General features: G+C 46.5%; 1 protein-coding gene across 1 annotated transcript in view; it reads left to right on the forward strand.

Annotated features, from left to right (window-relative positions):
• Positions 1-8,522, forward strand: part of LOC310674211 (solute carrier family 22 member 7-like) — a gene marked incomplete at its 5' end in the record, with an annotated part of 17,541 nt that extends 9,019 nt beyond the window's left edge. Inside the window, 6 exons of the mRNA XM_083433258.1 lie at positions 3,077-3,200; positions 4,655-4,770; positions 4,880-5,094; positions 5,816-5,924; positions 7,336-7,542; positions 8,334-8,522. Of these exons, the coding sequence (XP_083289384.1) occupies positions 3,077-3,200; positions 4,655-4,770; positions 4,880-5,094; positions 5,816-5,924; positions 7,336-7,542; positions 8,334-8,400 (838 nt within the window). The 3' untranslated portion in view covers positions 8,401-8,522. The remainder of the gene's footprint in view (positions 1-3,076; positions 3,201-4,654; positions 4,771-4,879; positions 5,095-5,815; positions 5,925-7,335; positions 7,543-8,333) is intronic.
• Between the last annotated feature and the right edge of the window lie 7,149 nt (positions 8,523-15,671).

Consider the following 15,671-nt stretch of genomic DNA (forward strand, 5'->3'; position numbering starts at 1 on the left):
CACTGTATTGTGGACCATGCCTGCAGGGGCGGAGAAAGGGGGTGTGGTGGGTGTGGTTCGCCCCGGGTGACACCACTGAGGAGGGTGACGAAATGCTGGGCGGCACTCACCGCAGGGCCTGCAGCGTGTCCAAGTCGCGCGTCTCTCCTGCGAAAGACACAGTGGCTTGGGAGCATGCAGGTTCCACGCTGCCCAAATGGTCCGCCCACTGCCTCCCCCCCAGCTGTAGGGCGGCTGAGTGGGAGGAGGCAGGCGGACTCCAGGGCCCCCATGGTGTGCCCCGCCCCTATGGGCAGCTTGCCCCACCACTGGGCATGCCGCCCCTGGCGCCCGAGTGGCTTCCTCCACCGCTGCATGCCTGGAAAGAGTGGGGGAATGGTCAGTTTGGATAAGCCATCAGGATAGCAATAGGATCATGGGATTGTGGAATGGGGAGAGGCCCAAGGGGTCATCTAACTGAACATCATTCATGGTTTATCAGGAATGAGGCATTTGCTGGTGTATGCTGCCTGACTACTCCCACTTTGTTCCTCCTTTGGCTTAAGTAGCTTCAGCAAACCAGGAAACCCTGGTTTCCTATTAACAACTCAACCTGTTGTTGTTGGCATCTGTCTGCCTTGAGAGAAAATGGAGTGTGCCTCAAGGGGTGAAGTTAAACTGCTGCGTTAGCAGCACCGAAGTGACCTCTTTGGGGCGCAAGCCTGGGCAGTGTGTATAGAGGTCCTGGGCTGCCCGGATGACAAGATCCCCTCTTGGCCTTGCTGGTGTGGTCCAAAGGAAAGCAGAGCAATATGTTTGGCACCAGCCTGGGCTGCAGGAGTTGCTGGAAGGAGGCGTACAAGGCGACATCCAATTCTTCACACGCACCCCAAAAGCATACATATATTTATACTAGGGGAAAGTGTGTATACACAAAAGCATAATTATCTTTGGGGGAAATCGCCTGTCAAAATGTGTGTTATGCAAAACTGGGTAGAAAATGTGAATATTAGAAGACATGCCTAAGGAAATATGTCATTTTTGTGTACAGTGTGTGGATTTTATACAGAAATGACGTGAACTGAACTTGGGATTGGCAAAAGCAGAAAGCAGAAGGGACAAGTTTAACCTTCTCATTTGTGAAGAAATGGCTCATGATTTTTAATTAACTTTCCCACCAGAATTACATTAGGTAGCAGTGGATGCATGCACAACATACATTTTATAGCACCCCTGCAAAGGATTCTGGGGACTGTAGTTTGCTAAGGCGTTTGGGATTGCAGCTCTGTTAAGGGTAAACTACAGTCCCCAGGATACTTTGGGGCAGTAATGTGTTTTAAATGTTTGGTATTCATGCAGCCAGTGCCTGTAAAAAGGACATCAAGGGGTCTCGCCTCTTTGACTCGTGCACTTTGCATCCAACAGAGACACCAGTACACATTAATAGAAGGGTGTCAATCTATGTTAATCTGTGTCCAGCACGTTTGATATAAATGAAATGAGCCATCAGACACCTGGAGCCAAATGCTAAATCCACACGCGTTGGCATCTTGTATAAGTAATAGTTCACCAAGTTGTTCCTTCGCCAAGAGCTGACTGTTCAGGCTAAACTAGAACCTGGGTGACAGAGAGATGGTCTGTTTCAGAATCCCACCTCCCCACTCCTAGAACTGAGAAACTAACAATTGTCATACCTCCTCATGCTGTTTACATGTTTTGGACGCACAAGATTCTGGGAGCTTTCAAGCGCAAACCACACATTATATGCCAAGGTGTGTGGCTAACTCCCCCCCCCTTTTTTAGTGAAAAGCATCCTTAGTAATAAAATAATAAAATAATAATAATAATAATAATAATAATAATAATAATAATAATAATAATAAATTATTTTATTTATACCCCGCCCTCCCCAGCCAAGACTGGGCTCAGGGCGGCTTACATCAGGTATAAAACAATTTATTGAAATACAATTTAAAAACAAGATTAAAGTACAACATTAAAATGCAGCCTCATTTCAGTAGAAACTCAAATAAAAAACTTTTTAGGGATGAAAACGTCAAATCTTCAGCAAGGCCAACTATCCAGGCTGGTCCTACGTGGGCCAGAAAAAAGCCAAGGAAGTCCCCAAATAGGAGTTCCATCACAGAAGGAGAAAGGAGAAAGGAAAGAGGATCAAGCCAAAGGCCAGGCGGAACAACTCTGTCTTACAGGCCCTTAGGAAGCTTTAACCTTTGACTAATGGAGGTGCCCTAGGCCCCATGCTCAAGGTGTTGGTACTAACATATAAAGCCCTATGCAGCTGAGGAAAATGTTACTTGAGAAACCACCTTATGCCTGATTATCCCAGCAGATCCCTGTGGAATAGCATTCCTGTCGAGATACCACAGGTGCCCATTACCTGCACCTTCCAGAAGCAATTGAAGATATATATTTTTTTCTGACAGGCTTCCCCAGCTGGATAAACGGGTCTTTGCCACATGAGCCCACTTGTTAAGGTTTCAGACTTGTTTTTAAATGTATTTGATATTTTTTGTGTTGTTAAGCATTTTTAATTATGTGTAAATTACCTTGAGATGGCAGTTTAGAAGACGGTTAATGGAACAGCTCCCTCTGAGCTTCCTTCATTGGAGGTTTTTAAGCAGAGGTGAGGTGGCCGTCTGTCATGGATGCTTTAGCTGAGATTCCTGCATTGCAGAGGGTTGGGCTAGATGGCTTGGGGTCCCTTCCAGCTCTACCATTCTAGGATTCTAGGATTATAATAAATCAGTGGTAATAATAATAAGACTAATAAATCGGCTAACCCTAAGCAGACACGTACTCCCTTCACAGAGCTACAATTCCCAGGGTGGTTTAACAACTGGTCCCCTTTCCCAAGGAACTCTGGGAACTGTAGCATCTTGTGAAGGGAAATATTGGTCTCCTAACAATTCTCAACACGCTTAACAATCTATCATTCCCAGGATTCTTTGGGGGAAGCCACGGCCGTTTAAAGTGGAATTATACTGCTTTCAACATATTGTGCGATGTGGCCTTTTCAAAATAAGATGGAGGATGTGAGCAATGTATCAGACAACCTGATCATTTTCTCTTTTAACAGGTGGATCCCAGAATCTGCCAGGTGGTTGCTGGCCAAAGGGAAGCTGAAGGAAGCTGGTGGGCATTTGCAGGCTTGTGCCAAAATGAATGGACGAAAGGAGTTTGCTGCCAAGATAAACCTTGAGGTGAAATGGGGCAGGGCATTTATTTATTTTTTTCATCCGGAACTCACCGGAACTCAGTCCTGGCTGCTCTCAGGCGGGCGCCATTGCCATTCTAAGAGAACAAGGGAGGTGTTTATGAAGAGTTCCAGAACCCCCTTTTCTAGAAAAATTGCACTGAGTAGGGGCATTAGGAACTAATAATGAAGAAAACACACACCCCTATACAGTGGTACCTCGGGTTAAGACCTTAATTTGTTCTGGAGGCCTGCTCTTAACCTGAAACTGTTCTTAACCTGAGGTACCACTTTAGCTAACGGGACCTCCCGCTGCTCAATTTCTGTTCTCATCCTGAAGCAAAGTTCTTAACCTGAGGTATTATTTCTGAGTTAGCAGAGTCAGTAACCTGAAGAGTCTGTAACCCGAGGTACCACTGTACCACCAAGTGCTACTGCCATGGAAAATGCCACAGACTGCAACATAGAACAGCGGTGAGGGCTGCCTGCCCAGTGTCTGCTTTTCGGATATCGCAAATCATGATGTATGTGCGTGAGTGCACTATGCGAAAATCACGATGCAGGAAAAACTGTGAAGCCAGCCTGGGCCTCTGCATAGCACCATCCTTATTTCAGCCATCGTGATAATATCAGTATATCATAATGTTTAGCTAGTGATTTATCGCGATGTTGAAAACCAGATATGGTAGGGTTGCTACAAAGTTGTTCAGCCTTGCTTTGCACACCCAATTTTCACCTTCACCTTCATTCTCAGGGTGCCTCCTCCCTCCCTTTTTCGATGCATTAGGATCCATTTGCAAATTTTTATCCTACAAGACGGAATGACGTTTTCTTACTTTCGTACCTTGTATTATCAATACAGACTCCATTGGTTTTTAAGGATGTACATATTACGAACTGCCTTGTGGGAGGGCGCCTTTGTGGGTAGAAAGATGGGGGTAAACCATTATAAATAAAACAAACAAACAGCAATTAAAACCTGTTTAAAAATTGAAAATCCAGCTACAGAAACGGTTTGAGCCAAAGACCTGAAGAATATGAATATATAAATGTGGGGCTTTCTGACCTAGTTTTGTTTCTGTTTTTACTTTCCCCTGTTGCAACAGGGTTTACTAGTGGAGGGATAACGAGAGACAATTCCCCACTGAGTTGCCTGCTATTGCTCATGCAAGCCAATAGTGAATTCTGATTTTTTTAAAAAAAATCGTGTCAGTGGAAGATTTCTTCATGCCTAGTTGCCACAGGGGGTGGTTTTTCTGAGGGTGACATGGGGCACCCCATGTGCTACAACAGCCCCAGAAAACCCCCACTGCTTGGGGCGGAGGAACCCCATTGGTGACAATGGAAAGCTTTGTTCCATGCGTAATAGCCTGGTGGAGCCAGGATGGGAGACAGCAGACCAGATGGTCTACCATGAGTAAGTCCTCCACTCCTGAACTGACCTCAGCTTCCCTTCTTCAGATGCTGAGCAAGACAGCAGCCATGGTAGAGCAGAAACTAGGTGGGAATTATTCTTACGTGAGCATCTTCCGAACACCGATGCTGAGGAAAATCTCCTTTTGCATGGGAGCCGTGTGGTGAGACACCTCTTTCTCTCTCTGTCCTCACCTCACCCGTGGGTTAACGTCCTCTCTGGGCCTGAGTTTGGGGTTCCTCTGCCCACCTCTTTATCTGCCTCCCCTTCAGGTTTGGGGTGGCCTTTTCCTACTATGGCATGAGCTTGAACATCAGTGGCTTCGGCCTGAGCATGTACATGACGCAGTTTGTCTTTGGGGCCATTGAGATCCCTGCCAAACTCATCGTGTACCTCGTGGTGAATCGATTTGGACGGAAGCAGAGCCAGGCCTGGTCCCTCATCCTAGCCGGGTTATGCATAGGAGTCAACATTGCCGTCCCAAGGTGTAAGTAGCTTGGCTTTATTCTTATTGCCTCTTGTTGTTGTTGTTTTGCTTTTAAAACGTTGTTCAAGCCAAGAAATTGGATGCAAATGATCATGCCGCAGCTTCCCTGTCCTTCTGAGGGGGCTCAGAAGAATGGCTGGGAAGCTGCCCCACTTGCTTCTCAAGACCCCTAGGCAGCTGCCTCACTTTGCCTACTGATAGGGCCGTCCCCGAGTTGCTCTTCTGCCATTGCCAGGCAGCCAAGTTGTGTTTGCGGTTACATGGGGAAGCGGGGGGAAAGCCTAGCAAATGAAGTCTCTACGTTGTAACCAGATCGCTTCACTAAATCAAATTCTGAGCATGTGAAAAGGGTGCGTTACGGGAGGAAACTCCAACCCTCACCACTCTGAGCTGTCCATGGGACAATCTGTACTGGATTGGCTTTCATTTGCTCATGGGTGGCACGGCCAGCTTTGGCATCTTTCCTGAGGGTAGGAGTACTGAATTCAGCCCCTGACCAGATGATGGGTATTGAGGCCAGGTGAGAGTTGCTAGTGCAGCTGTGCCGTCAGGGACATCAACAAAGCAGTGGCTTTTCAGGCTCCATTACAACGTTGCAGGAGGTGCTTGCGACAGCATGGCAACATGCTCAGGATTGTTAGTACTGATTTTTCCTGTTGCGCATGCAAACATTTTCCTTGTAGTAGCCCCTTTCACCTTTTCCAACTGCTTCTCCTCCCAGCACTGGGGATTTTGCGTTCTGTGGTTGCCATCATAGGCAAAGGATTCTCTGAAGCTGCTTTCACCACCGTCTTCTTGTATTCCTCGGAACTCTACCCAACTGTCCTCAGGTAAGGAGGAGCTCCCGTCTGAGCTCACAAATGACTCCGCTGGAAGCCTGTGCATGGCCGTGGCGTGATGATAGACCTTCTGATGCATGACCCTCCATCCTTCAGGCTGTGCAAACACCAAATAAATACAGTCCAATCATTGGCTTTTCTCAAACAATTTACCAAAAATTACAGCTGTGATGTTCAGTTGCTTTATTCAGGGATAGCCAATGCGCTGAGTGAGTTGAAAGGACCAGAGTGTTACACAATATTCCAAGTGTGGTCAGATCATAGATTTGTATTGTGCTGTTATGAAGCAGCCACAGCAGGAAGAATTGGACACATTTTTGCAACAGGAGCGGGAAACCATATATATATATGTATGTATGTATGTATGTATGTATATACAGTGGTGCCCCGCAAGACAAATGCCTCGGAAGACGAAAAACTCGCAAGACGAAAGAGTTTTCCGTTTTCCGAGTTGCTTCGCAAGACGGATTTCCCTATGGGCTTGCTTCGCAAGACGAAACGTCTTGCGCCTTTTTTAAAAAAAACCGCCAATGCATTCCTATGGGAAACCGTCAATACACATTGGTGCTTCGCAAGACGAAAAAACTCATAGAACGCAAAAACTCGCAGAACGAATTAATTTCGTCTTACGGGGCACCACTGTGTGTACACACACACACACACACACACACACTTAAATAATTTGGTTTGATTTGTTAAAATTTGGAAAACTTAGAAAAATTAAAATTAAATGGGTACTATATTGGCCTGAATATAAGCCACACTTTCCCCCAAATTCCAATTGTGAAAAGTTAAAGTGTGGCTTATATTTGTGACCTTATGCTCCTGGCAAAGTGGTACGGCTCCTCCCCCCCTGCCCCAGGAAGCCCCAGGAAGCTCCAAAGCCTCCCCCAAGCCGCCAAATTTTAAAGATGTGGTTTATTTGCAGGTGCAGCTTATATTCGGGCCAATACAGTATTATGTCAGCAGTTCTATTTTCAATAGGGCACTAAGCTAGCAAGGCTTAGACACAAGTCACCTCAGCCCTTATTAATATTATTATTATTTGTAATTGAATTTGTTAGTTGCTTTCTCTTGCCCAGGACAACCCAAAGAGACTTACAACCAAACAAACGAATGCATGCATGGGAGAAGCGGGGTGGGTTCCCCCATAACATGCATTCCCCTTTCCGACCCACCTGGATTCCCATTCTGGGCTCCAGCTCCAAGAAGAGCCAGCAGCCTCCCAAGGAGCCCCGGGCGCCATTTTGCCAAAGGTCTCCTCCAGTTGTCCTTAGACATCCCAGCTACCACTTTCCCGGCCGATAAGCTGAGAATGGAATCGTCCACCCAAGACATCCCATGCCCAGCCTCTCTTTGCAGGACTCAAGCCTTATGGAATGCCTCTCCACTTTGCTTCCAGGCAGAATGGGCAAGGGTACTGCGCCTTCATGGCACGCCTGGGTGGCTCGGTGGCTCCTCTCGTCTTCATGCTGGACAGCCTATGGAAGCTTCTCCCCCAAGTGATCTACTGCATCGTGGCCGTGCTCTGTGGCTCAGCAGCCTTCTTCCTCCCTGAGACGTTAAACACGGAGCTGCCGGAGACTGTAGAGGATGTTGAAAAGCGAAGGTGAGAGCAGGGGAGAGGCAGAGAGGCAGGAAGCAGTGGTGAGGGAGTGGCTGAAAATATACTCTCCAGCATTTCTCTGATGAAAATAGGGACATCCTATTCAGTGATAATACAGTGGTACCTTGGTTTTCAAACGTAATTCATTCCGGAAGTCCGTTCATGTTCCGAAACGTTCAAAAACCAAAAACTGAAAGCGGATGCCTCAAAACGGAAGCCTCAGTATGGAAAACTCAAAACAGAAGCAGCGTTTCCTGTTCAACTTCTGAGGCACGTTCAAAAACCGAGGCATTTACTTCTGAGTTTTTGGTGGAGTTCTGAAACGTTTGACTACAGAGGTGTTTGAAAACCGAGGCACCACTGTAATAATAATAATTTTATTACTTATACCCCTCCCATCTGACCGGGTTCCCCCAGCCACTCTGAGCGACTTCCAACATATATAAAAACATAATAAAACATTACCCATTAAAAAAAAAAAATCTATGCCTTCTGATGTCTTCTAACTGTTGTATAGTTACTTATCTCCTTGGCTTGGAGATTGCATAACTCTATACCCTCCAACATTTCCCCGATGAAAATGGAGACATCCTAAGGAAAAGCAAGGCATTCTGAGATCGCATCAGAAACCAGGACAGCTTCTGTAAATCCAGGACTGTCCCTCCCTGGAAAATACGGACACTTGGAGGGTTTGTGGAAACTAACTGGTAGGAGACCCTGCTGCATTTGTGCTAATGCGCCTCCGCTTCTCAGCAAACAGCACTGTTTTTTTCTTCTTTGTTTTTCCCCTGTAGCTCAGAAAGGGAGAAACACCTGCGTGGGAAGGTGTCTGAAGTCGTGCCTCTGCAGTCGTTACAGTAGTGACCTGCTGAGGGGTTGCTGCAGCTAGCAATGGGGGACTTGGGGCTTGCAGAAAAGATGATCAAGGTCAACATGGTGCGCAGGCTTAGATTTTCTAATGCAATAAAGTGAAGGGCGCAATCCGCTTTGGTGTCGTTCCTCAGCGTGGAGGTGAGTGGTTGGTGAGATCGCTGATCTCCAGGTCTTGCTCTCAGCTGTTTAATTCATTCGTGGTTCGACTGGAGCGCTGGCAGTTATAAGCAGGGCTCAGGAGGACATTCCCTAACAGACCACTGCTGGTTTTGCCATTTGCACAACAAAAAGGGCATAGCACAAAATTTTCTTGAACAGCAAAGGACACCAAAGGCAGGAAGCAACCATCCCCTCCCAGGTCTGTTCTCTTCTTTCTTAATTGCCACATACATCAAACATCATGACTGGAAACACAACAGAAGCCTTACCTGTACAGTACAGTGGTACCTCGGGTTAAGAACTTAATTCGTTCTGGAGGTCCGTTCTTAACCTGAAACGGTTCTTAACCTGAGGTACCACTTTAGCTAATGGGGCCTCCCGCTGCTGCTGTGCGATTTCTGTTCTCATCCTGAGGTAAAGTACCTGAGGTACTATTTCGGGGTTAGCGGAGTCTGTAAGCTGAAGCGTCTGTAACCTGAAGTATCTGTAACCTGAGGTACCACTGTATAGAAATGTGGCTCAAATGTGGAAGGATTCCCTTGCTAACCACCCTGCCAAGAATGAGAGGTCAGCATCTGCTGTGGCTTTGGCCTGAAAGAAAGGGGTAAGTTGTTGCAAAGATGTGGGCTTCAGTATAGCTTGGCTCTCACCAGACTATTATTTATTAAATTTGTATACCACTCTTCAGCCATAGATCTCAGGGCAGTTCATGTCATCCCCCCCAACCCCCCCCCAAACCCCACAATCTATAGGATTTAGCCATATGCCAGGATCTACTCTAAATCCAGCCACCTGTCTGAGCCTCTTGGGCTTGCTGATCAGAAGGTTGGTGGTTCGAATCCCCACAACGGGGTGAGCTCCCGTTCCTCTGTCCCAGCTCCTGCCAACCTAGCAGTTGGAAAGCACACCAGTGCAAGTAGATAAATAGGTACCGCTGAGGCGGGAAGGTAAACGGTGTTTCTGTGTGGTCTGGCTTTGTCACAGTGTCCCGTTGTGCCAGAAGTGGTTTAGGCATGCTGGTCACATGACCTGGAAAGCTGTGGACAAATGCCGGCTCCCTTGGACTGAAAGTGAGATGAGCGCCGCAACCCCATAGTGTCCTTTGACTAGACTTAACCGTCCAGGGGTCCTTTACCTTTTACCTAAAGGTATTTCCCAAACTGGATAACTACTTCGTTGATTTTACTAGAGCTGCATGCTAGCAGCTTCTCAAAATTCTCCACCCTGTCAGCAGGCAGAGGAAAGGGGGACGCTTTCAGAAGAAGAAGAGTAGAAGAGTTTGGATTTGATATCCCGCCTTTCACTCCCTTTAAGGAGTCTCAAAGCAGCTAACATTCTCCTTTCCCTTCCTCCCCCACAACAAACACTCTGTGAGGTGAGTGGGGCTGAGAGACTTCAAGGAAGTGTGACTGGCCCACGGTCACCCAGCAGCTGCATGTGGAGGAGTGGAGACGCGAACCCGGTTCCCCAGATTACAAGTCTACTACTCTCAACCACTACACCACACTGGCTCTCACCACTGGGGCTCACCATTAGTAGCATCTGTGGCAGTAGCACAGCTCCCTTCTTATTTCTTCAGGGTTTGCTGTTGTGTTTTCAGCAGCAATTGAAAATTGCGTCCTGAACCTAGCCTTGTTCCAGGGTGTGTGTGTGTGTGTGTGTGTGTGTGTGTGTACAAACTATTCAGAAAAACTGCAAAGTGACCTTCTTTGCTAGGAGGGTTGAGAAACGGAAAAACCTCAGACGTTTTCTTAGGGGGAAATGACTTCTCAGCTCTAGATTTAACATGTATTGCTCATTGTGTACAACAGTGGTTCTCAAAAGGATTTGATGCTCCACACCAGTATGGCAGAAGAGGATGGCAAGTGTGGCAGGAAGATTCAAGGACAAAGAAACATTTAAATGTTTTAGTATAGCATAGTATAGTATATCAAAACAATTATTTTTAATTTTCAGAATATGGCTAGATATCTTTTCAAAATGAGAGCAGAGATGGAAATATGGTTGACTGACTGGAACATTGTTATGATTTAGTAGGGCTGTTTTTTAAAAAAATCATCTGTACAGCACGATTTTTGAGTTTCTTTCCAGTCTTGAATTTTTTAAAATTAAATTATCCTGAAGCCACAAACTGAAATATTCAGAGTTTGCCCTGTGTTCTCATTTCCCTCTCTCCTTTAAAGGGAGATGACCTTGCAAAAAGTGCCTTGACCTCCCCTACCTCCACTCAAGGACACTGCTCTGAGAAAAGGAGAGCAAATCAATATTTTAGGATTATATTGATCTGTAACAGGCCCTCTCTGCTCTGTTTATGCAGCACAGAGGGCCTTCGTTCTGCTGCAATGCCTTGCTGTGAATTAATACAATTAGCCTTGAACCATAGATCATTCAATGAAAAGTTAATGTAATAGCACAGATTACTTAAGGGAAGCCATTCATCCAGGAGTTTCTACCCGCCCCTGAGTTCCATTTCCATCTCCTTTCCTTTAAATTAAACTGAGAATGAATGCCAAGGGGCGATTATTACAAAACCAACCTTTTTCTAATGTGGGAAGAAAGGTGGTGCATCCCAGACCATTTCTTCCTCTTTCACCAGAAGGGAAAATGCTTCTTCATAGAATGTCCAAATGCTTTGCAGAAAGTAATATTTTGGAGGAGGTGGGAATAAAATGACAGGCAACAGAGCAGTTGCCTTGATTGTCCCAAACTTGGGGACTTGGGCTGCAACCTTTTTACACACTTACTTTGGAGTAGCAGTGGGTGAACATGTTCTCATTTTTTTCTGATTTTAAGTTCAGCTCTCCACATTTCCACATGTTTGTGGAACATGAAAATTCATGAAAGTGCATCAGCATTTTAGAATATTTTTGCATGCAGTTTTGTCCAATATATGCACTTTTGCACACAAAAAAGCCTTCCTCTGACACATTGCACTTGGTACACTATTTTCAACAACACGTGTCTATTTATGCACACCATCCTAGTGTGTGTGTGTGTGCATTTTGTATACTTGCCTGGAGAGTTGCATTGCAAAAATTCAGAGAGGTCTGGCTGTTTTTTTGGTTTGTGTACTATTTCAGAAAGTGATAGGCAACTCAGAAATATCTGTGCTATGGGAATGTGTGTTTTAGCCCTGCCTCTGAAATTGAACCTAACCTACCTCACAGGGATGTTGTGAGGATAAAATGCAGAGAGGGAGACTTGTGTGCGTTACCTTGAGGTCCTTGAAGGAAAAGTGGGATATGAAAGTAATAATAATACTGCTGGGTGCAGAGGAGTGGTGGAAAGCACCGGCAGGGGAACCCCCCAAGGGAACCCCCAGGGAAAGAAGGCTCAGAGCCAGGGGGTTGGTGGTGGGATGACAATGAGTGGCCAGAGGGAATAGAGGGAACAGACCGGGAGGAGGAGATCTCAGAAGCTGAAGAGGCAACAGGGTTTAGTGAGCAGGAAGAGGCTGAGGCAGAGAGCAGTCCAGACTCAGAGGGTGGAGTGGAGAGGCTGGAGCGGGGGACAGGTCAATGAAGAAGCTGCTATCTTCTTCTCCTGCTATGACCAGATCCCCTTCCCACTGGTCTTCCAGAACACAAAGAGGAATGAAGAGGGCAGTCCAAAGGCGGACAAGTTGAGGAAACCTCAGGTTGCTTGGGAGGGAGTCTTAGAAAGCAGGGTGAAGGTGGGGACCTTCAGTCCTCGCAACGGCCTCCTTAGAGCAACTTGGAAACGTTGCTGTGCTCGCTAGGCCTGTGCTGTTTTGGTTTCTTTGAATAAAGAGTTAACTTCACTGACACTGGGTGTTTTATTGCTGACCTGCTCCCGACTCCAGTTCCCTGACAACCAGCATAAAGCATAGGAGAGATTATCACTTTGATCGCTTGTGGTATGAAACAGAGTGGCACTTTAAGAGAAGATAAGTGCGTGCGATGTGGGGAGGGTTAACCGACGATACATCTTAAGCATGCTTGGAGATACGTCTGTCTCACTGATACCAGTGGGATTAATTCTCAGGAAATCTGTTCCATTACCAGCAAAACTGCACACACCTCCTTGAATATGAAGGAAGGAAGCATGGTCTGTGTGGAACCAAAGAATATGGATGGGCATATGGAAAGGTCCGTATGCCTTCCCCAAAACATTGTTCCTCTCTAAAGACAAGGCCACACACACATAGGCAAATATAATGGATGATCAGAGGTGATGTGTGGTGACTTCCTTGCAAATAAAGGCACTTAGGAGCTATAAAATTTGAGTTAAACTGCTCTTGCTGCGCTGGACCATAAAGATGAATCCTGGAGAGCTGTATGTCAATAGTCCACTACAATACTGTGGCTTTCCATGGATTGAACATTTTAGTTTGTGTGCTTTCACAATAGATCTGTCATGCCCGGTAATATTAAGCTAGTGGCAATTATCTGTGCATGTACATAGAGGAGGACTTTGGCAATATGGCGCCCTGAGAAAGGACAAAATTTACGCCCCACCCCCCCAAATCTTATTTTCACAGTAATTCCTTTTGGTATAGTTGTATTTTGATAGATCTTCTCAGTAATAAGATAAAGAGTAACGGGACCCCTGACCATTAGGTCCAGTCGTGTCTGACTGGGGTTGTGGCGCTCATCTCACTTTATTGACCAAGGGAGCCGGCGTACAGCTTCCGGGTCATGTGGCCAGCATGACTAAGTCTCTTCTGGCGAACCAGAACAGCGCACGGAAACGCCTTTTACCTTCCCGCCGGAGCGGTACCTATTTATCTACTTGCACTTTGAGGTGCTTTCAAACTGCTAGGTTGGCAGGAGCAGGGACCAAGCAATGGGAGCTCACACCGGTGCAGGGATTCGAACCACTGATCTTCTGATTGGCAAGTCCTAGGCTCTGTGGTTTAACCCACAGCTCCACCCACACCCTCTAGATCTTCTCAGTAGGGATTCATCTAAATATAGTTATCATCATCTTGCGCCCCATCGGCTCGATGCCCTGTGGGGGGGAACTGCCCACACCTCCCTAAATCTGGCTGATCTATGTGGAAAGCACAGCCCTGTGGCTATGCATTTGCTTGGAAGTGCAAAGCAAACCTTGCAATTGTGCAGATCCTGTTTTGATTCTGAGCTTTACCGTCGCTGTACAGCAGAGGGAAGCAGCCACCTACATTTGAACGAACCATTTCATTCATTCATTTATTTTTGAAGCGAACTCTGTGCAGCACTGAAGGTGCATCTCCCTACCTTCCCCATGGTAGCACCTCTTGATCCTGTCTCAGCAGACAAGCCATGTCTAATTATGCATACTTTGTAATAGCTTAGATCCGGTATTAAGCCCCCCCCCCCCCCAAGAACAACTGGGAGACAGGGAGAGAGAAAAAACTGGAGTTGTATCTATTAAAGTTGGAGAGCATGATATATTTTACGGAAAATGAAGTCCATTTGTGAAGTATGAATGCCATTAAGCAGGAGAGAGATGCTGTTGGAGCCCCCCCTCCCCCCCCCCGAGGATAATGCTGCAGTGGTCACACACCAGCCTCATAATCCTTTAATACAGGGAGATTTTCCCAGTGCAATATCCATTAACTGATTATCCATGCACTCCAGGCATAGAACATGAAGGCACTTTTTCCAAAAACAAGAAGGAGAAAAAAAGCCTGGAGCCTGAAATGCACATAGCGCCTTCCTGCAGCTGATGCTAAGGATGGCCGCCTTGTGCTATTCCTCCATCTCCTCCCATCTGCCTCTTCCTTCTCCTCCTCTTGGGATTCCTTCTCAAATCTCCAGCTCTTTCCCAGGCCTAATGCAAAGAGAGTGCAACGGAATTGGTTTCTGCCGCCCTTGTGTTTCTGTCAGCTCAGGTTACTGTTCCGTAGACGTAGGACGACAATGTCATTTTGGAGCTTTCCCCTTCCACTTGCTTTGCGGTTGAGATTTCGGTTGAAATATGCTCTTGAGTCGTGTAATGATTTCATGCTCTTTATTGAAGCTCCTAACAACAGTGAATCCATTTCCCCCCCAAAAAAACCTCTGGCTTTATATACATTATTTACACAATGGGTCCCGTGTGATTGGCTGATTCGGCTTCCCTCCTGGAGCCTGATTGGGCTGCTCCTGTAGGCCAATTGGCGGTTGCATTCTAGAATCCTACCGGCCTAATAGGCTGGTTCACTGCCTCCTGGGGCCTGATTGGGCTGCTCCTGCAGGCCAATCAGGTTGTTGCATTCTAGGATCCTACCTGCCTACTGTTCTAGGATCCAAGCTTAGTACATAACATCGGGGCAGCGTCCCAAGGTGCTCAGGGTCCAGGCTGGTCTTGCCTTTGTCCATCAGGGACCAGCAGCGTCAATGGTACAAACAGGGACTGCAAAGTCCCAGATTATGGTACATATTTGCCTATTTGCCTAACTGTCTATTGGGACACTGTCTGAAACAGGAGCAGGGAACTTTTTTCCAGCCTAGGGGCCACATTTCCTTCTGGGCAAAGCTTCTGAGGGCCACATGCCAGGAATGGGTGGAGCCAGAGGCAAAAATGGGCATGGCAACAAATGCAAATTTTTCCTTTTTTCCCTTTTCCCTTTTTACAGTAGGCTGGTTTCTACACACACAACACACCCTTTTCTATCCTCCTTCCAGGTAAACAAGGCACATTACGAGGGTTATTTAATTAAATTTATATTTTTCACCACATGGGGTTGGGCTAGATGACCCTCAGGCAACCCGGGTTCTATCTCAGGGCAGTTCAGAGAATAAAATGTAAGTTCAAGGTCACTTTTCAGCCAAGCAAGAACACTTGGGGTTCAAAGCAGGACCAGCGAGGAGTAAGGCCTGGGGAGATTACTGAAGACCACACAGAGAGGTCTGGAGAGGTGCACTGGGCCTGAAGTTCTCTAGCCCTGATCTAAAACAATCTCTTTTATCCTTTTCAGACTGGCCCTACCGTTAGGCAGAGAAGCAGCTGTCATGAAAGGGTTGTCTTATTTGCCACTATTTAACTTATAGTAATTGTCCCTCTGCTGCCAGGCAAGGAGGGAGGTGCTAATGGGGTTTTCTTGCCTGTCCTTGACCACCTTGGCTTGGAAGGAAATGTCCTTTGTTGCTCTGCTTCAGCAGCAAAATGTCATG

The sequence above is a fragment of the Podarcis tiliguerta genome (genome assembly GCF_965153285.1).
Source record: "Podarcis tiliguerta genome assembly, chromosome: 3".
NCBI lineage: Eukaryota > Metazoa > Chordata > Lepidosauria > Squamata > Lacertidae > Podarcis > Podarcis tiliguerta.